This window comes from Larimichthys crocea, chromosome XXI (assembly GCF_000972845.2).
Source record: "Larimichthys crocea isolate SSNF chromosome XXI, L_crocea_2.0, whole genome shotgun sequence".
Taxonomy (NCBI): Eukaryota; Metazoa; Chordata; class Actinopteri; family Sciaenidae; genus Larimichthys; species Larimichthys crocea.
This window is the reverse complement of record NC_040031.1, coordinates 18,533,065-18,554,203: the sequence shown is the minus strand read 5'-3', so window position 1 is coordinate 18,554,203 and position 21,139 is coordinate 18,533,065. Positions and strand designations below refer to the sequence as shown.

At 42.5% G+C, this 21,139-nt stretch overlaps 1 protein-coding gene across 1 annotated transcript; it reads left to right on the top strand.

The window, feature by feature from the left end:
- Positions 1 to 1,177: 1,177 nt before the first annotated feature.
- Positions 1,178 to 20,007, top strand: LOC104935217 (von Willebrand factor). The gene is made up of 53 exons (XM_027272750.1): positions 1,178 to 1,424; positions 1,520 to 1,571; positions 1,710 to 1,853; positions 2,131 to 2,233; positions 2,344 to 2,552; positions 2,700 to 2,821; positions 3,588 to 3,807; positions 3,913 to 4,035; positions 4,111 to 4,222; positions 4,305 to 4,351; positions 4,451 to 4,590; positions 4,681 to 4,819; positions 5,131 to 5,231; positions 5,356 to 5,551; positions 5,637 to 5,852; positions 6,143 to 6,389; positions 6,497 to 6,591; positions 6,742 to 6,893; positions 6,992 to 7,095; positions 7,175 to 7,313; positions 7,443 to 7,577; positions 8,255 to 8,401; positions 8,504 to 8,644; positions 9,117 to 9,215; positions 9,296 to 9,452; positions 9,725 to 9,892; positions 10,012 to 10,147; positions 10,253 to 10,559; positions 10,759 to 11,893; positions 11,974 to 12,078; positions 12,439 to 12,582; positions 12,693 to 12,836; positions 12,964 to 13,128; positions 13,216 to 13,262; positions 13,333 to 13,510; positions 13,700 to 13,941; positions 14,047 to 14,236; positions 14,362 to 14,703; positions 14,798 to 15,036; positions 15,235 to 15,337; positions 15,470 to 15,541; positions 16,333 to 16,437; positions 16,561 to 16,766; positions 16,855 to 17,004; positions 17,093 to 17,209; positions 17,298 to 17,478; positions 17,701 to 17,741; positions 17,822 to 17,938; positions 18,221 to 18,319; positions 18,984 to 19,112; positions 19,215 to 19,254; positions 19,345 to 19,442; positions 19,658 to 20,007. The coding sequence occupies exons 1-53, from the start codon at positions 1,419 to 1,421 to the stop codon at positions 19,841 to 19,843; spliced, it is 8,532 nt and encodes a 2,843-aa protein (XP_027128551.1). The 5' UTR covers positions 1,178 to 1,418; the 3' UTR covers positions 19,844 to 20,007.
- The last annotated feature ends 1,132 nt before the right edge of the window (positions 20,008 to 21,139 follow it).

The following is a 21,139-nucleotide window of genomic DNA, read 5'->3' as shown; positions in this document are numbered from 1 at the left end:
ATCACTTTTACTGGCCAGTTGTGTGTGTACATACGAGGAATTTGACTCCGGTTTACACTTTGTTCTTGATGTACATACAGATATAGGCATAAGACAAAAACAGGGAGCTTGAAAGGTAACATAAACATAAACATGATGTGAAGGACTGAATGGCTAACAACTTTTTGCTTTATTTAAACACAGAAAAAACGAGGTCCTCAGTGCATTGGGTCTCTCTCTTCAGTTGTAGAGTCTACTCCTAGATATCTTGGTGATATTTTTGATCAGTGCACTTAAAACAACATAGAAGAGACATGGAAGTACAATTCACATCAGACCCATCTTATCTGTTTTACAATGGCATCCCATCAAGTTTAGGATTCAATTTAAGGTTCTTGTTGTCACATAAAGCCCTGCAGGTTCAGGCACCAGAATACATCTCTGATCTGCCCCAACCTTATATCAGAAGGTCTCTTAGATGTTTAGAGGCTTGGTTGTTTTTCATGCATGACTGAAAACAAAAGGTGATTGTGGTGGTGGCTCAAACACAATGGAACATTCTTCCTGTGGACTTCTGTTCTGTGGTTTCTGTTGTAGCCTTTAAAAAGCAACTCTAAATCCATGTATTCAAACTGGCTGCTTTACAGTGTCCTCATGTTCTGTTATTTCTCATCTTTTAGTGTTTGCTTTTTAAAAATATATTGCTTTTTTAAAGCACTTTGTCCTTGCTCTGTAAAAAGTGCAATGCTAAATAACTTCATTATTGTTATTATGTTGTGAATATTTGTCAGGTAAATTTTGCACCTCAGAATGTTGAGCCGTATATGTTCCCTATGTGTGTGTTTGTGTGTGTGTGTGTGTGTGTGTGTGTGTGTGTGTGTGCGCGTGTGTATATATGTGTGTGTGTGTTCAATTTTGCCGAAACTTAGGTCACATGTTTGTGCAGTTGGCACCACCAAAGCAGTGTTATTGCGTGAGATATCTTCAGTAAGTGTGTTTTTCACAAGACTTGTTTAGATTGGCACCGATACAACTACGTATGTGTAGACTAATCACTCAGCCAGGCGATCAGGGGGCACATCCTGGTATTGTCCACTTGAGTGTGTTTGATGGTGTCAGTCTGCAGGCACAGAGTTGTGGACAGAGTGATATTCTGCTCTTTTTGACATGACCTGGTGAGGGGGGGGGGGTCTTAAGGAGAAGGCATAGACAAGCTTTCCCTAAAGGCTAGGTGGGGTTTTGTTCTTTGCTATAAAATAGAGCTCCTAAAGGTGGTGTTCGACACTCTTCTCAGTTTAGCCTATGTTTGACACAGACCATCACACTGCTTCAGTATGCCTTGGCTGTGTGAAGTCTGAAAGTGTAACATTTGGATTCTCTGAGTTTGGATTGTGTTTGCCTTTTCTTTGCCACTCTGTGGATTTTCTGATTCAGGAGCCATGGAGGTAGGCTGTGCACAGTGCATACAGTGTTTTGATCTTTTGTTTATTAAAGTGTGACAGAGGTGATAGTAATGACGGAGAACATGTTTATGTTTCAGGTGTGCATTAAGAGGTATTTGCCAGGAATTTGGGTTCTTCTGCATCTGACAGGTAAGTGTGTATCAGGTAATTTGGTCTTTGCACTCCAAAGTAACACTGTTTTGTAGACTATTAATAGATTAAATGTTTTATATAAGATCTTCCCTAGTCCTGCTCTTACATATATAGGTGTGTTTTGCATGTGTCCAGCTTGCGTGGCAGGGTTGACAGGTAGATGCAGTCTGTTTGGACGGCATCACGTTCACACGTTTGATGGGGTTTTATATGAGTTTCCTGGAGATTGCAGCTACCTACTGGCTGGAGACTGCAACCATCGCTCCTTCACACTGCTGGGTGAGTCACACTCAGACAGTTCAATAAAGAAGCAAACACATTTCAATTCTAACGCTGTCTACTGTAATGCTATTCTGGTGCAGCTCAATGGCTTGTGCATAGTCACTTCCAGGGGTTTGAGTCTCTCTGGGATGTGTGTACTAAAACTGTATGTTCTTATGTTCTTGTACTGGAAAAGTGCTGTATATAAGACATTTTAACTAGCCTAATTTTCGAAAGATCATCATTGTTACTTCATTGTTGTTTGATTTAAAATTTGATTGTGCTCAATTTGTAGGTGATTTTGTCAGCGGCAAGCGAACAGGGGTCACTCTGTTTCTGGGAGAGGCCTTTGAGCTGCACCTGTCTGTAGACGGACAGCTCTCACAGGGAGAAAAAAGGTTGGGTAATTTAAGTTTTCACGCAAAAGTGTATTATGTGTTATAAGTTGACTGATTAGAAGAAAAAAAATCTCAACTCAAACTCAACTGCGTGTCTCCTGTTTTTGTAGACTCTCTCTGCCATATGCATCCAACACTGTGTTTGTAGGCTCAGAGCTTGGCTTTTATAAACTCTGGAGTGAGGAGTTTGGCTTCACTGTTACCATTGATAATGCAGCCAACATCGCCTTGACACTAACTAAACACCATGCCAACCGCACATGTGGCCTCTGTGGCAACTTCAACTCTGCATCAGCTGATGAATATACTGCTCAAGAAGGTAAGATTATATGGGGACATGGGTAGAGTCAGAAAAAATTTGATTGTGTGCATTTGTGGGGTATGTTGATCATAATGGTCATGATGCATTGAGATTAAGGAGAAATCTGTCAACTTGTTTCTGTGTGTGGGTGTTGTGTTTTTTTAGGATTCCTAACAGATGATAGTTATGACTTTGCAAATTCATGGATGGTGAAGGGGGCCGGACAGTCATGTCGACGTGTCTCAAAACCCAGCCAGTCCTGCAACAGCACAAAACAGACTTCAGCGGTGAGAGGATAATTTCTACATATAGATGCGCATTAAGGCATGACAGGGTCTGAACCTTTGATGGAAGAGCACTTGGCATTCGACAAAAAAAACTTTGCAAACCTTCAACAGCAGCTCACTTACACTAAGCAATCAAGCATCTCTCCCTGCATACAGTATTTAATTTCATTTATCCCTCTTGCTTTCTCTCTCATTTCCTAACATGTCTTCTTTCAGATTTCTGATAAGGCACAATTTTAACTGGGTGATGTTCTGTCGTTGTTGTGGGTGGGCTGATATGAAGGGATAAAATCACCCAGTTTGAGCAAGAATGCTTTGAATCTCAGGAACACCCACGTCTGACAAAATCTAAAAAAAAATACATGTTATAAAACCATCAGATGGTATCAGCATCTCCTTCATTAACTGCAAGTTAAGGGCTTTATGCAATAACTTCCAAAGTCTGACTGAGTTAAAATATTGATAAAGGTTAAGATATCTTCACCAATATATTATTTTTGCTACCAGACTGTTATCTGTTTTACTATTTTAAAACATACAAGAAGTTATTTTTAGAATCCACTATAATTTATTTACAGGAGCTGACAAGATGTGGCAGCTTGTGACAAGACAACTACTGTCCTACTTCAGTTAGTTATGTTATCAATTTTATTTTAGTTACTGAAACATGTAAAATCAAACAAAACTTATCTTCACTATCGACAAGGTTACAGAGGACAATGACTCTCATTTGAACTTAATTTTGCATGTGTGTGTGTTGTTGTAGATTATGTCCAGCTGCAGCATGTTGCAGACGTCTAGTGTGTTCCTGCACTGTGCCCACCTGGTCTCTCCTGAGGCGTTCATGTGGCTGTGTCAGGAGGAGGCGTGTCGCTGTGACAAGACGGACGGAGAAAACTGTTACTGTCCAATCCTGTTGGAGTATGCTCGCACTTGCCACTCACACGGGATACTTCTTCATGGCTGGCTGGCGGAGAGCCAGTGCTGTAAGTTTGTGAGGAGGTAGTTTTCTATTCTAGTGTGGAAATTCTCCATAAAAATAAGCTACAAAGTTACATTAATAATATAAATAAGTTTATTTGTGTGTTTAGTCCCCAAGTGTCCATTTGGGATGCAATACAGTGAATGCACCAAGTCCTGTTCTACAACCTGCCATAGTCTCAACATCCAGGAGGTCTGCAAGGAAGAATGTATGGATGGCTGTACATGCCCAGGTAACCTCCCACTCACTATATCTTCCTCTCCCTGCTACTCAGTTACGTAGTGGTAACATCATGGTTGTTTTTCAGTGGGTAAGGTTTTGGACGGTAATCGCTGTGTGGAAGCATCTCAGTGTTCCTGTGTGCACATGGGACGACATTTTCCTCCAGGATCAACTATCTCTCAGGACTGCAACACCTGGTGAGAAAGCAATATGTATACAGAAACATGAATGAATGCATAGATACAGAAAAATACAATCTTTCCTCATTATTTTCTGCAGCGTGTGCCGTCATGGTTCCTGGGAATGCACCAATGAAGGCTGCCCTGGTGAGAAGGATGTACAGTTGTAGTCAATGCACTGACTTACACATTCTACTGATAAAATAAAATCCTAGGTTGCTCATTTCGTGTTACGTATGTGTGTAGGTGAGTGTTTGGTGGTCGGCCAGTCTCACTACAAGACCTTTGACAACAAGTTCTTCACCTTCACTGGTCACTGTCAGTATCTACTGGCAAGAGACTGCAGCAAAGACAGTGGGTTTTCTGTCATTATCGAGAATGTGCAGGTAATGGATATTTTTTTAAACTGTAATATTTTTGAAATGTATTCATCCCTTGCTGCTTTTCATCTCCAGTGTTTTGTTATTGTGTTTCAGTGTGCAGATGATCAGGATGCTGTATGCACACGCTCAGTGACGCTCAGCCTGCCCTCTCTGGAGGACATGACAGTGAAGCTGAAGCATGGAGGAGTTGTTTCTGTCAACAGTATGGACATCCAGACCCCAATGCATCATGGTATGACACTTGCAGAATAGTGGATACGATCTACATTCTTTCGTCTCTCTAAGTATATTATAGTGTATTTGGTTTTAAAGACATCCGGTCAACATCACAAGCACACCACCACATAAAAATTAATCCAATTGAACTGTAATTGACCTTTATTTAACTAGGAGGGTCCCATTCAGAAAAGAAAAAAATCAAGGGAGTCCTGTCCAAGACAGGCAGCAGCACAAACTAGACAACAATTATAATTGACAATAATTGTTTACATTAACATGGCATTGAGTTTAATCAGTCAGTTCCCTGTGTGTGCAATTTTACAGGCCGTCTGATTATCCAAAGATCCGTCCAGTCTTCTGTACACGTAAAGTTTGGAGATGACCTTCGCCTAGACTGGGATGGGCGTGGCCGTGTACTTTTAAAGGTAGAAACAGTTTGAATGGATAAAGGTATTTTTTTGGTAATGGTGTGTGTATGTGTATATATGTGTGTATAGAGAGAGAGAGAGATTAGCAACCATTGTACTAATTTCTATCCAACCTCGACAGCTTGGACCACAATGGGCGGGGAGGACTTGTGGTCTTTGTGGTAACTACAATGGTAACCAAGGTGATGACTTCATGTCTGAATCTGGTCTGGTTGAGGCGGGTCCTCAGGCCTTTAGCCAGTCATGGAGAATCAATGGAGACTGTGAATCCACCACCAAACATGAGACTGACCCTTGTGCCATTAACCCCAAAAGAGGTATACACACTCATGTAGATAGAACATATACACGTCACCACAAAAATGACAAAAAATTTACCTCTCATTCTCCTACATCTTTTAGTGCGATTTGCAGAAGAGGCATGCTCGGTGATGATGTCAGACGTGTTCACTCCATGTCACTTTCTGGTGAACCCGGCTCCATTCCAGCGGTTCTGTCGTTATGATGTGTGTGCTTGTGAGGACAGTGAGGAGTGCCTCTGCTCTGCTCTGTCTGCCTATTCAGCTGCCTGCACTGCCAGAGGAGTGCTCCTCAACTGGAGGTCTCCATCACTATGCGGTAACTGTCACATTAATCTCTTATATAGCTTCATCATTCATACGCTGCTCTCTTTTTAGACAGAAAACAGCCTTATGAAGCAAATGCAAAAGTCTAAGACATCATTTTAAGTAGGTGAAGTTCATGGCATCAGTGCCACACAGAAATCTGTCTCTTTAAATATTTGTATCCTCAAGAGTAACTTGTTACAAACAGTCAAAACTGATCATGATTCCTATTATTTATAGATGAAAACAAAGCTTAGCTGAGAACAGATCCTTAACCTAACTCCTTTCATTTGATTTTGTCAGCACTGGAGTGCACTGGAGGCCAGGTGTATGAGGCCTGTGGGAGTGTGTGTGACCGGACGTGCCGTGCTCTGTCTGGGGCTGAGGCAGGCTGTGAGAAGGAGAGGGTGTGTGAGGAGGGCTGTTTTTGTCCTGCTGGAAAGTACTTGAGTGACTCTGGTGAATGTGTAACTGCTGACACGTGCACCTGCCTGCACGATGGACAGCTCTACCAGCCTAATGATGTCTACGCTGATCACAACAGCATCTGGTCAGTGACTGTGCATACTTAGAAATGATACTTAATGTAATGTTGAATTAAACATTGCAGTTTCATAGACATATTTTTTGTTTGCTTTTCTTTGCTTGTGTCTGCAGCTACTGTGAGAATGGTTCCATGCGCTGTAGCTCCCCTGAAAAGAGTAATTTACTGTCTGACCTCTTCTATGATGATGACCTGGCACCATCCAGAGGTACAATTTCAATATTTCACAGGAGCTCTGTATAGTATATCTCAAGTCTGATCACTCTAACAAGTCCTTTTAGTTTTAATGGACAATTAAAGTTATTTTTTGAGTGCCTTGTTAGTATAAACATATTGGTGTTTGTTTTTCTGTATGCAGAGCGCCGGTCAGCCCAGTGCCCTCCTCCACTCATCCATACAGACTGTGATGCAGGAGAAAAAGGCCTTGAGTGTGCCAGGACTTGCAGGAATCTGGATCTACCCTGTGTCAGCCTCGCCTGCATCCCTGGCTGCCTCTGTCCACCTGGCACAGTAGGTGGTGTGTTATTTCTGTGCGTGTTAGTGTGTGTGTTGATGATGTACCAAACATTTAAATGGAGTATAATGATTGATTGGTGGATTGATTTCAGGTACGTCACCTCAGAAACTGCATTGCACCGGAACAGTGTCCCTGTTACCATAACAACAGGCCATATGCATCAGGGCAGAGCATCTCTGTGGATTGCAACACTTGGTAAAATGACTGTTTGCACACTTGGTTATGTAGGGGTAAACCTGCACTGTGCTCGCTTAACATGCTCTCTGGTTTACAGCGTCTGTGAAAACAGGAAATGGCGCTGCACAGAGAAGGTGTGCGATGGTGTGTGCCGCACTGTTGGAGAGAGGCATTTCATCAGTTTTGATGGCTTCAAATATTCCTTCCCTGGTCTCTGCCAATATGTCCTGGTCCAGGTAAGAGACGGAGAGATACAAAAAGAGCTCCAGGATGGATTGCGCAGTAGTTGTATCAAAACAGATGCTTTCATTTCATCTCTCTATCCTCTCCCACATTTGTCTTTTTCTACTTGATCTTATCAATAGGACATGTGTAACGGAGAAGAGGGTTCATTCAGAGTGCTGGTGAAGAATGACGGCTGTGGAACTGTTGGACATCGTTGTGCAAAAGCGATTACGATCTTCTACCAGGGAGGGTTGATTGTAATGCAAGATGGAGAGGTAACAAACTTACAGACACCCAAACTCTCACATACACATGAAGTTAGTTCTGTGTTTCAGTGTGTCATATAGTGCCAAGCCCACATGGACTTCTAAGACACCCAAACTACAGATGAAGTAGTGCATAAAAGAATTACAATTTGTAAAGAAACAAACTTTGCCAGACTCAGTCATAACTTGCATACTGCTGAATGGTAACTTTAAATGTAACACTGACATCTAACGGTTCAAAATGGGTACTTCAGTCCAAATTCAAAATATTGGAGAGTTGTCTTTCTCCACCCCTCCTCCCCAGGCTTGAAGCTTATGGAGGTTTCCAGATTGAATACACTAAACCTTCACAAGCACAAGGGGAACACAACATGGTTTATTCCATGACCTTACATCTTAATGTGACTTTTGTCAGACTTTAGTTTAGTGCTGTAAAATAATGGCAACAAAGACCTTTGGTTTGGTTTGGCATTTTTTGATTTACAAGGGGAAACCAAAAGTAAAAGGATTAAATAAACATGCGGTCTGGGTCCTTCTGGGCTTTTCTTCTTCTCTACTGGATTGTTGTTATGAAGCTAGTATTTCAGTTGAGCATGTTTCCTTAATCTGTGATGACAAAGCATGGTCATTTTATGACCTTTGAGTCTCTCATGTGCATCTATGGTTGCCATCTTTCTTTCTCACAGGTGAAGATGAAGAAGCCAGTGCTACATGGCTCACAGGTGGAGATTGTGCGATCTGGTCAGTTTTACACCCTGCTGCTTGGGAAAGAAATCTCCCTCAGCTGGGACAAAGGAACTCGCCTCCTGGTTCACATCTCAGCCACATATAGGGTATTGACACTGCTATACAGTAACACCTTTGACTGATTGAACATTATTTATTATTTTGAACTGAACATGTCCTTTTTGTTGCACATGTTTTATTGTGTGCAGGGCAAGGTGTGCGGCCTTTGCGGTAACTTTGATGGGAATGTCAACAACGACTTGATGAGCAGTAACAACCAGCTGGAGGTGGACTCCTCACACTTTGGGAACTCCTGGAAGGTTCATCCCAGCTGTGCTGATGTAGAACAGGTAATGTCTGCTCTTTAATTAAAGGATATATTCACTCAGACTACAAAATAAAGTATTTTCTTTCTAACCTTGGTTTTGAATTATTTATATCCATTTCAGGACATAACTGCTTTCATCTTAAGAAATCGTCTCTGGAAATTGTACATGTTACATGACTATTAACCAAAAATTCTTTCCCACAGATACACATTAGATATGGTTATATAGAGCACTATATACACCCAACTTTTGTACATGTATACCACATAGGCTGTCAATGGGCAAGATGATAAATTTGATTTAAAAAAATGAAGGAGACTACATGTTTACTGTGATGGATTACCTACCTCAGGCTAGTCTGTGCACAATGAGTTTGTGTACCATACTGACATAATTAAAAACCAATGGCTGCCATCATGTATGCATCATTTAATGTTAATGTTATGAAAAATGTAAATACACTGTATCTCTGTGGTTGCTCTTGTATCTATAGATAACTGCTCCTTGCAGCGACAACATTATCAAGTTGGTAACAGTGGAGCAGTCATGTCATGTGATCACTGGTCCTCTCTTTAGAGAATGTAACAGCCAGGTGAGTGTAATTACAGATACACTAGATATCCCATGACACAAAATGCAGTACTCTCTTAAACTGTTCCTGTGTGCCTCTAGGTTGATGCAGAGCCATATGTAGAGATGTGCGTGGAGGCAGCATGCTCTTGTCCGTCAGTGGGCGACTGTGCGTGTTTCTGTGACGTCATTGCGGCTTATGCACAGGCCTGTTCAGAGAGAGGTGTATCCATCAGCTGGAGATCCAACGATCTTTGCCGTGAGTGTGATTGCTTTCTCCATCCAAACATTTATCATTGAAATATGAATCCTGAATGAGAAGTTACTCTGGATTTCTATCGTCTTTTAGGTTTTAGTTAACTGAAATAGGGACTTTGATAGCTATACTCTGATATCAGATTTGATATTCTAAAAAAATCTACTCTTATCAATGATAGACTAATAGTTAAGTAGTTAACTAGTTAAGATTGATCAAATGCAGAGTCCAGATTTTGTCAGACAGTGATAAAACTAAACTTTTGTTTACTTCAGCTGTGAGCTGTGAGGAGCTGAATCCCAGGAGCCCAGGTGTAGGGGAGGAGTTATGCCAGTGGAGGTACAATGCTTGTGGCCCCTCCTGTCCGATCACCTGCCAGCACCCAGATCCCCTCCACTGTTCACTCACATGTGTGGAAGGTTGCCATGCCTACTGCCCCCCAGGTGCCAAACATACTCACTGGACATAAAATACTAAATACAGTATTGACACAATTGGATACATTCTTGTACAAACATATAAATAATTAGTGTGGGTTTTACTTTCGTCTTGTTTTTCATAGGCCAACTATTGGATGAGGTGGCCATGCGTTGTGTAGATCCATCTCAGTGTCAGGTGTGTGTCCATGAAGGTCAAAGAATCTCCCATGGCAACAAGGTCATCCTGAACCATGATGACCCTGACCACTGCAAGATATGGTGATACCACTTCACACACTCAGCAATAAGTCTTGTTAGTTCTGGATGCTTTTTATATTATGATTCTTTGCACATATTAAGATGTTTTGTTTTTCTGTTCTGAAGTCACTGTGACAACAACACCCTGAGCTGTGAAGTTTGTGCCCCCTTCAACATGTTAACCACTACCGCACCAACGCCTACCTATGCCTTCACGACCCTACCCTTCACTACTTTGATCCCAGAGAACTCATGTGACCGTGCCATGGATCTGGCATTCCTCTTGGATGGTTCAAGTGCCCTGAGTGAAGATGAATTTCAGGCAACCAAAGACTTCACACTGAGAGTGGTTGAACGATTCCGCATGGGGTCAGCTCACACTCGAGCCACAGTGCTGCTTTACCATTCTAGAGTCAAAACAAATGACCTGCAGGTAAATAAACATATATTCTAAATGTGTGACATGGTAGGTGTGCATTGTTGCACAAATATGCAGCACCACATTAAGCATTCTGTTGAATAATTCGTCACTGATCAAACTGAGCTCAGAAGCTGCTTTGCTGATTCACAGAAACTGAATGTTGTAGTGAAGGTCTACACCTGGTTGACTTCTCTCTCTTTTATGCTTTTAGGTTCAGAAGTGGCTCTTTAAGAAAGCTGTGCGTGAGCTGCATTACACAGGAGGAAGTGCAGCCTTCTTGGATGAGGCTGTCAAGTATCTGTCTATCAATATCTATGATAAGAACAAGCGTGAGCATGCTGGCCGTGTTGCCATCATCTTGACTGCTAGTGAGAACCCTCGTTCCGTCCGTACCATGACCAGGATGCTCCGCAAGAAACCCATCACCATCCTTACCGTTGCATTGGGTCCTGGCGTGAATATGGGGCAAATTAACGAGATCACCAAGGTGAACCCAGAAAACAGAGCATATGTGCTTAGCAGCACAGGTGAGCTTCCTGATCGTCTGTTAGAGCTGACAGATTACCTCTGCACCTTGGGAATGGAGCCTGAGGTGCCTAAACCTCTGACAACTGCAAAGACCAAGGCTCATCCAGGCACGACCACCACAACCACAGCTCCCCGCCTGGAGCCTAATCCTACAAAACACCTTCCCAAGGCCCCTATGTCTACCACACCATCTGGTCTGTCTCCCATCACCACATCGTCATCTCTCATCTCTCCAGCCACAGATGTGACATTCATTGTGGAAGGCTCTGATTCAGTTGGCGAGGTCAACTTTAACAAGACACTCGTCTTCCTGGAGAAGGTTATCTCACAGTTAGCGGAGGAAAAAGAGCTCATTCGTATCACTGTGATTCAGTACTCAGTAACAGTCACTGTGGAGATCAGTCGATGGGAGATAAGGCGGCAGAGGTCCCTGTTGATGCAACGACTGAGGGAGATTCGTTGGAGGGGTGGAAGTAAGACAAATACAGGCACAGCTGTCACTACGTTTCAAGAGAAGCATTCACGTGGCCCCACCGTTCCCCAGCTGGTCTTCCTTGTGACAGAAAACCCACCTACTGACACAGTGACACGCCCACCATCTACAAGCACTTCCACATACGTTTATCCCATTGGTGTTGGACCAAAAGTACATGACACTGATCTGCTACCATTCAGCTACCCTCAACGTCCAATTATTGTCGATCACTACTACAATCTGACAACCGTAGTCCACCGTGTTGTCAATATCACACGCACCACAGTCAGGCACCACACTCCACTACTGGTCCTCCCAACACTTGCCAGCCTGCCACCCTCAGGTATAGAAGGCTCATTTCAGTCATCTGTCCACATTAGCTGTCATTACCTTGAGTTAATTTGTGAACATATCTTTGCACAGTGCCATGTAAGAAGCCTGTGGATGTGTTGTTCCTGTTGAAGGCTGGGAAGCAGATTGAGGACATGAAGACATTTGTCAAAGCTTTCATAAACAATGCTGACATAGGTATGTTTGATATATTTAATGTGCATATAATATAATCTGCACTGCATTTCACACTTATAATAATATTTGATATGATTTTCATGAGTTTCTGGGGGCTGACAGGCTTGAGAATATTTAAATTGTAATATTTACCTGGTGTTGTGATTTTTTTATTATTATTTTCATCAGAACTATGGAAATATTATTAAAAAAGGACTTCACAGTTCTAAATCATACGTGTATGTCTTAAGGTTCAACGGTCAAGAACAATGTCTGGGTTTAATAGCCATCCGGATAATTACTCAGTGTTGTGTGGGAACCCAGTATTTGGTCATTTATTTACAAGGCTACAGTGATGTAGCTCCCTGTTTCTGTGTGCAGGGCTGAATGGCACTCAGGTGAGTGTTGTTCAATATGGAGACACTAACACAGCAGAGCTCACCTGGAAGGATGAACAGAGCAAATCCCACCTCCTGAACCTGGTGGAGAGCATACCAAGCAGGACCACTGCTGCCCCTGCACTAGGTAGTGGATACATAAACTACTACTACACTACTGTGTGTATACAACTACACACACACGCACACATTAAGGTGGACACAAACACTCTCAGTCACTGTTCTGTCTGTTTACAGGCTCTGCCCTGCGATTCGCTGTGCAGACGGCCATCTCGACAGTCAGTGGCGGAAGAGTTGGTGTGGCAAAGGCTGTGGTGATGCTGGTGACTGAGAAATCAGTTGATGATGTCAAACCAGCAGCTAACGAGGCGCTAGCATCAGGTAATTAAATTACCAGTTGCATGATTATTATACATGAGTGTTTCAAAGTTCAGTTGTACGTTTCCATCCTCCATTTTCCTCTGTCCCTGATCTGTGTAGTTTCATTGATAAGAGTCTCTTTCCTCAGGTGTGTCAGTTTTCCCCATCGGGGTGGGACCAGACTATGACACGAATGAGCTTAGAGCCCTTGGCCGCCATGGCAACCAAGACAACACTCTGCACTTGAACAGCATTGATCAATTACTGATGTTGCTGACTCTGGATCATGGTTACACAGAGAAAATCTGCAGAGGTGCTTACAGACACACAAATGCAATGTTAGGTTTTTCTGTTTAAAAATTATTAATTCTAAGGAATCAATCTTTGCTTTGGGTTTCAGCTGGTCCACCAGGACTGTGTGTCGATGATAATGGAAATGAGAGAAAGGTAAGTAATGTCTGCTTTGGCAGAGTACAGATTACAGTATTCAGTATGTTTCACCGAAAATGGGTTTCAGCCTGGTGAGTCATGGCTGCTGGAGGACGGCTGTCACTCTGTACTGTGTAACCCCAGTGGGGTAGTGACCGTACAGAGCCACAAAGTCAGCTGTGACAGACTGGAGCCGCCAGCCTGCAGCAACAACATGCCACCTGTCAGAGTTCAGGAGACCTGTGGCTGCCACTGGGAATGCCCTTGTATGTACATTAAATAGCTTCTTACATTTAACACAGTCTATATTGAGTGGACATAATTTCCCACTTGTGCTTTTCACAATAAATGCTAAAGGCTTTAATTCCAGTCTATTTGTACAGACTGTTAATGAATCACATGTTTCTAACTCCTATATAAACACTCTGTCCCTCCCGCGTGGTGTGTGTTGACAGGCATGTGTACGGGAAGCTCTACCAATCATGTGGTGAGGTTTGATGGATTGGCACTTAGGTTGGATAGGGACGGTTTGTGTACATACACACTTCTCACTGTCAGCAGTGGCATCAGCGAGGGGTCAGAGGTCAAACTCCACAGTGGACCTTGCCAGGACTCAGCAAATTACAACCAGGTCTGCATGAAAGCCATTGAGGTGATTCACGGGTCTTATAAACTGCTGCTGAAAGATGATGTGACGGTAAGCTGTGTATGTTTCTACCTTATGTCTGAACGAACACTGACATTAATAATTATATGTGAGTGTATGAAGTGTCTTTTACTAACTGTTAGTTTGTTTGAGCAGGCAATGGTTGATCGCAAAGAACTTTCACTGCCTTGGCGGCATGCTGGGATAGAGCTGGTGCGTTATGGAGGAGTAATGCTGCAGCTTAAATCAGTCCATGGCTACGTCCTGACTTTCACTCCTCAGAGCAATGAGTTTACTATCACACTGTCCAGCTCCACCATCACTGGCCAGACTGCTGGACTCTGCGGTAATAAAAATAGAGACTAATTTATTTAAAACATCTTTGTTTATCACTCTTTATTTGCTTGTGTCTCAAAGGTAACACATTCTCATTCCTCTGACCTCCATTCTCTTTCTGTATCTTTTGTCCAGGTGTGTGTGGGGAGGAGAAATTTAACATCCTTTATTTACGTAATGGCAACTCAACCACTGACCAGCCAGCCTTCATCTCAGACTGGACTGTGGCTGGAGATGGCGGTGTGTGTGTGCCAAAGCGGAAGGCAGTGTGTGTGTCTGGAGCAGCGATGGGATGTCAGGCCCTACGATCTGAGGTGTTTGAACAGTGCCACGCACACATTCCCGTCCAGCTTTTCCTTGCCAAGTGTGAGGAGCAGGCATGTGAGGAGTCAGACGTGTGCGAGCTCATTTCTGCCTATGCACGCCTCTGTAGACAGAGTGGCGTGTGCGTTAATTGGAGGAGCCCACACCTCTGCCGTAAGTCAGTTTTTCATGTATAGATGTTTCTGTTTATATTTTAACACCCAGCCTGAACCTAAACCTGAACTTCAGCTTCATCTGTGTGTTACAGCGTTACATTGCCCCAGCTCCATGGAGTATGATGCATGTCGGACAGGATGTGTAGAGGACTGTGGTAGCATACAGATGTTTCCAGGGGACTGGTCGGTTGCCAGGAGTAACCAGTCATCCTGTATGGAAACACCTACTGAGGGCTGTTTCTGTACTGGAGGGACGGTTTTGCATCATGGACAGTGTGTGTCACCAGAAGCATGCGGACAGTGTGTTGACCATCATGGACACACATATATGGTGAGAAATGATAGGATGAGAAAAACAGGCCTGAAAGTGTGAGGGAATGACGTAAAATCTAAACTGACTTCTGAATTACGGACACATGCTAATACAATAAGATGGGTCCAGTATTAGTGTTCAGCGCTCTTTAATATTTCTTTCTAATGTAACCAAACACTGCACTAAAAATGAACATGGTTTGATGTGTTTATACAGTACATGCAGAGTTGGGTACCAGATGAGAACCCATGCTTGATTTGCATGTGTTTAGACCAACAACACATCAACTGCACTGCGAGGCCCTGCAACGACGTCAAAGGCAAGCGCCTCTTGTGTTAATTCTGCGTATGCTCATACAGCAGCATCTTTTTTCTGGTTTTGCTCAAACTTATTATATTTGCATGTATTTCCTGTAACTGTTTAACAATTAACCATCTGTATGTTTGTACAGCTCCAGCATGTGGACCCTGTGAGATCCTGAGGGAAAGGAGAGGGTCTAAATGTTGCCCAGAGTATGAGTGCGGTATGTTCATCCATCCATCCATTTCTTTCTGCTTATGTGGGGTTGGGTTGCAGTAGCAGCAGATCGCTTTTCCCAGAAACATATTCCAAATCCTCCTCGGGGATCCTGAGGCGTTTCCAGGCTAGACCCAATAATTCAAGCGCACGCTCCGGTCTCCTTTCTTGAAAATGGAGACCACCTCCCTAGTCTTCCACTCCACAAGTACTGTACCCATCTTTGCAAAGGCATGTCAGCCAAGACAGCCAAACAATGTCCAAATGTTGAGCACAGCCCAGGCCAAGCCCTGCTTCCCCTTCGTAAAACAGTTTGTCACAACTTCCTTGAGGCCAACCAAAAATCCTTTTCCATGGCCTACGAATTCCTCCCATGCCGTTCTAGCCTTTGGAGATCTGGGCCAATCAAGGCCTCCTTCTTGAGCTTAATGGCCTCCTCAACACTGGAGATTGCCACCACGACTGACACTGATGACTTTCTGACTGCAACTCCTTGCAGCTGCATCAAGAATGGAAGTTTTAAACATGGCCCACTTGGATGTCCCCAAAATCTGCCAGGAGGCACAAAAAAATCTTCTGGAGGTGTGAGCTGAAGGCCAGGAGCCTCCTCCAGATGTTCCCAGTGCATTAATTTGTGATTTATTGCCATAGAGAAATGAATGAACATCAACCTCTAGATCTTTTTCCATTTCCATATAATATAATCTTTTTTTAGTGCTCTGCATTTATCTGTTCAGTGTTTTTTATTTCCCAACTGCAACAGACTGTCTCACTTTGTGCCACTGTGTGACTTTTCAGTGTGTGATGTGGTGAATTGTGCTCTACCTGAAGCGCCCCGCTGTCAGGATGGTCAGACTGTGGTTCTGAAAAACCCCGGGGAATGCCAGCCTATACATGAGTGCGGTATGACATTTACATACTGTGATATTTGAGGTTTGCTTTGCTCTGGGTCATACACACACACAGCCGCTCATACACACCTGTAATCTCTTTTACATGTGTCTCTTCGTCTCTTTTCCTTCCCAGTCTGTAAAAAGGAAGTATGTGTCCTTCAGTCCCTCCCTGCTTGTCCTGCACACCGACAACGGTCAGTGAAAAAGACACAATGCTGTGACGCTTTTGAATGCACGTGCAACTGCCAGAACTCCACTCGCACCTGCCCTGCTGGGTTCATCACGACCTCCTCCACCAACGACTGTGGCTGCACAGAAACCAACTGTGTGCCAGACAAGGTGAGTGTGCGTTTGGATGAACATTGAATGCATCATTTTCCATTTTTGTGCGTTTAAACAATGGTGCTTTTATTGTTTGCCGCTCTAGGTGTGTGTGGTTGGTGGCGTGATTCACCCAGTGGGAAGTGACTGGAAGGAAGGCTGCGAGAAGTGCAGTTGCTCCCAGTTACAGGACAAAGACACATTACTGCACATTGCTCAGTGTACCCCACCTGTGTGTGATCGAACCTGCCCTCAGGTGAGACACACACACACACCAAATGTACACATGTGCATTATGCTTCTATAACCATTCATTCACATATATATATATTTATGTATTTCAGGGCTCCACATACACTCTATTAAATGGAGAGTGCTGTGGGAAATGCACACCAACCAGCTGCACAGAGTCAAGGGGAGACATGCGAGGGGACACACTGATTGGGGGGGTCCTCAGACAAGTATGTGTGTGGAGAAATCATTAATGCATGAATAATGTAGGCAACAAATCCGGAATGTAGTTTATTTGAATCTCATCTCTGTTTATAGGTGGGAGAGGTATGGCAGTCTCCACATGATAAATGTGTGTTGCATCGGTGTGTCAAAATGAAAGACGAGGTGTTCATCACCACTGAAAATGTCAGCTGCCCCGTTATGGACACTCCTTCCTGCCCACTGGGAACAGAGTTACGCTGCAACACCCAGGATTGCTGCCCCCTCTGCCACTGCGGTAATAGGATAGAAAAGGCTGGAAACACAAACTTTCCCTTTAGTTTCATCATACTGCAAACACAGTTTATCAAGTTGTAGTTGCAGTTTCTTTCCAGCAGATGACTCTCTCATATTGGTGTCACCTCAGTGCCAGTTATCCTGAGCTGACCCTGCAATGCCCAGGGTTTCATATGATATTTAATGAATACCAATAAATTGATTTGTGCTTTTTTCTCTGCAGCTCCTATGAATGCCTGTGTCTACAATCACACTTTGATAGGAGTAAGTCCCGAGGAAAAGCAGAACTCTTCTTTCAAATAATGCTATCAGTGCTTCATCTCAATCTGTGTCTGCTTGTACAGGCAGGGGAGAGGCTGATGGTGGATTTGTGTACACACTGTGATTGTATGGTGGAGGGCGGTGTCGTGAGGAAATACAGATTGTCCTGCAAGAGAACCACCTGTCCCAATTGCCCTATGGTAACCATCATCCCACCATTATTTTTTATTATCAACACTGTTGCCATCATCATCATCATCATCATCGTCGTCATCATCATCATCATCATCATCATCATCATCATCATCATCATCATCATCAACCAATAAATTCAAACATCCATCTGTTTCATCAAAGATTCTTTGATTCACTCATCACATTCCCATTCATCCAGGTACATTTATGTCTTTGTATATATAACATAATTTCATCCCAATCTCGTCTTATATGAACTAATGCATTGCTAACCACAATGTTTTCAGGGATACACTCTGCAGAAGGAGGAAGATGCTTGCTGTGGTCGATGTGTCCCCACTGCCTGCGTCAGCACAATGCCAGATGGAAGAGTGATCAGTGTGAAGGTAGGTGCTTTGCAGACAAGAGGATGCCTTGCTCATTAACCCCGCCACACTCAATGCAGACATCATTTACTGTTGCAACTAAAGGTTTAATTATATTGTTGTCTAATAATTTCCGACTTTTTCTTAGCTGATTATAATATATATTATATTTCACTATAACATACTGTTCTGGGTTATAATATGATACATTTGACTATACTAAACTATGCTTCACTCTGCTAAATATACATATACATACTTTATAATATATTTATTATATTATATTTAGACTTTAGTAGACTATGCTATAATACTGTATATTATGTTATACTATTCTAGACTATGTTATATTATACTATATTGTACTACATTACTATGCTATGCCACACTACTATAAAATACTGATCTATTTTATAATATGCTATATCATGATATATTATATTGTAATATAAAATACTGTTCTTTGTTATGCTATGTTTTACTGCACTAAAGTATGCTCTGCTCTTCTCTACTATGTATGATGCTATGTCATATTGAACTTTAGTACATCCATAGTATGCTATGTTTTACAGTGTCACACTGAAATATACTATACTATGCTATATTGAACTGTAGTATACTTTAGCTTCCTTTAGCAGCTATGGACAGAAATACTGTACATATGTGTTTGACTGTCTCTCTCCAGGTGAACACTACTAGTGAGGACGGTTGCAGCCTGTATCACTGTGGTGTAAACAGTAGAGGAGATCTTGTCCTGCAGACCAAAGTGACCACCTGTCCTCCTTTTAACCGCCAAGCTTGCCTTGACCACGGGGTATAAGTGCTACACAAGCTTCCACTTCATCCATCCATCCATCTCACAGCATTCTCACACCTACACCTCCGTACTAAATCCTCCTCTCCTGTTTGTTTTCAGGGTAAAATCAGCCAGATCGGAACAACCTGCTGTGAGATGTGTGAGTAGAGTTGTGCCATCTGCAAGACTTGGAAACTATTTAAAATAATCTGGATGATCTGATTTTAATAACAGTGTGTACATGTTGAAGGTACTGAGCCAGAGTGTCGGAGCACACTGGGAACGCTTAACTACATCAGAGTGGATGACTGCCAATCAGAGCAACGGATAGAACTGCACTACTGTGAGGTAAAAGACCACACACACACACACACACACACACACACACTCACACACATATATATATATATATATATTATATATATATTTAAGGATGATTAAATACTCTTTCCACCCAGTGAAATGCGGAGTTCAATGAAATCATAACACTGTCCCTCACCGTCCCACCCTTTCTCTCTCCCTGTGGTGCTGTCCATGTGTCCATCTGTTTGTCTGTCTGTCAGGGCAAATGCCGCAGTAAGTCCATGTATTCCCTGGAGAGGGCCGCTGTGGAGCAGGACTGTGTGTGCTGTGCTGCTGTGGAGACCGAGCCTCTCAGCGTTCCTGTCATGTGCGCAAATGGCACTCGTAGTCACCACACTGTCCTGTCTGTCACTGCATGCGACTGTTTGTCCAGACACTGCACCTAGAGAGAGAGAGAGAGAGAGAGAGAGAAGGGGGGGCAGAGTTCTAAACATGTTTATTCAATTAAAATCTACCTGTATCAGAAGTAACATAAATGGCTTAAATGCATTACATATACAAAGTAACAGCACAAATAATAAAATAAACCTGTCAGTTTCTGTAAGCATTACTTTTATTGTCTGTGTGTTGTTGTAATCAGAATATTCCTATAGAAATGTATTTGTGTGTTGAGGTTTGTTTTTTAGATGTTTGAATTGTTTCTCTTTTGAGATGAACTATGGCTTTGAAACAAAAAACAATCAATGTTGAATCGATTGATCACATTTTAATTATGTAAGCATACAAAAATATGGGGGTAGACCACTTTGCTGCAACTTCAATACAACTTTATGCAACTTTATACTTCAGTCCACTGCAAGACAGAAGAATCCCTAGTTACTTTATAGACTAGATATTAACAAAACAATTCTAGATTTAGAAAATATGATGCACATTTATACATTAAAATAATTACCCCCACCTTGACCACCCATAATACTTGCATCAGTAATGACAGTAGTAATAGTCATATATTCACACAGAAGTGAGGCATTTTTATGCATGACAGCTATTTTTCTTTTACTATGAATGCTTTTAAGTATATTTTTCTAATATGTAATTCTATTCAAGTAACATTTTCAGAGCAATGCTTTGACTTTATATTGCATTATTTTTTTTTAGGATCTGAATACTTCCCAAACATGAAGGTTGCAGTTGAAAAGCAAAATGTTGCTCATCGAAGTTGCTTTTTCTATTTCTAATAATTATTTTTTTTAAAAGGTATAGATTGATAAATGTATAATATATAATAACAAATGTTTGCCGCCATGTGAGAGATAATAAGCTTATTTTGCACTGATTTATTTTTTGCATGCCTGCAGAGGGTAGGCGAGGTTTGCTCAAGTCTGCTCACCTGTAAGCTCTTCTCTCTCTGGCTTACACACACTCTCACGCACACACACACAGACAGACATCGGTAATATGCATCACACCTTCGTTCCCTCCCGTATGAAACGATCAGGGAATTAGCCGCTCTGTGCGCGCGCGTGTTAAGCCAGGGGTTCCGGGAGCGCGCGGGGATTGTCCACCATCTCAGCCCCTCTCCTGGCTGTGCAACGCGCGCGTCTTGTCATCCATCTCCATAGCTGAGAGCTGATCCTCCACGAGCACTGGTGAGTCCGCTTTTCCAACTTTTCTTTCATCTAAAGTGTAGCAAAAAAACTTAGAACTTAACCTTTATCACTTTCACTGTCTTATTTATA

Coding starts and splice junctions, on each gene's coding strand:
- LOC104935217 (XM_027272750.1), top strand. Junction 7,096..7,174: donor TCTGTGGATTGCAACACTTG/GTAAAATGACTG, acceptor TCTGGTTTACAG/CGTCTGTGAAAACAGGAAAT. Junction 12,837..12,963: donor TAACGAGGCGCTAGCATCAG/GTAATTAAATTA, acceptor CTCTTTCCTCAG/GTGTGTCAGTTTTCCCCATC.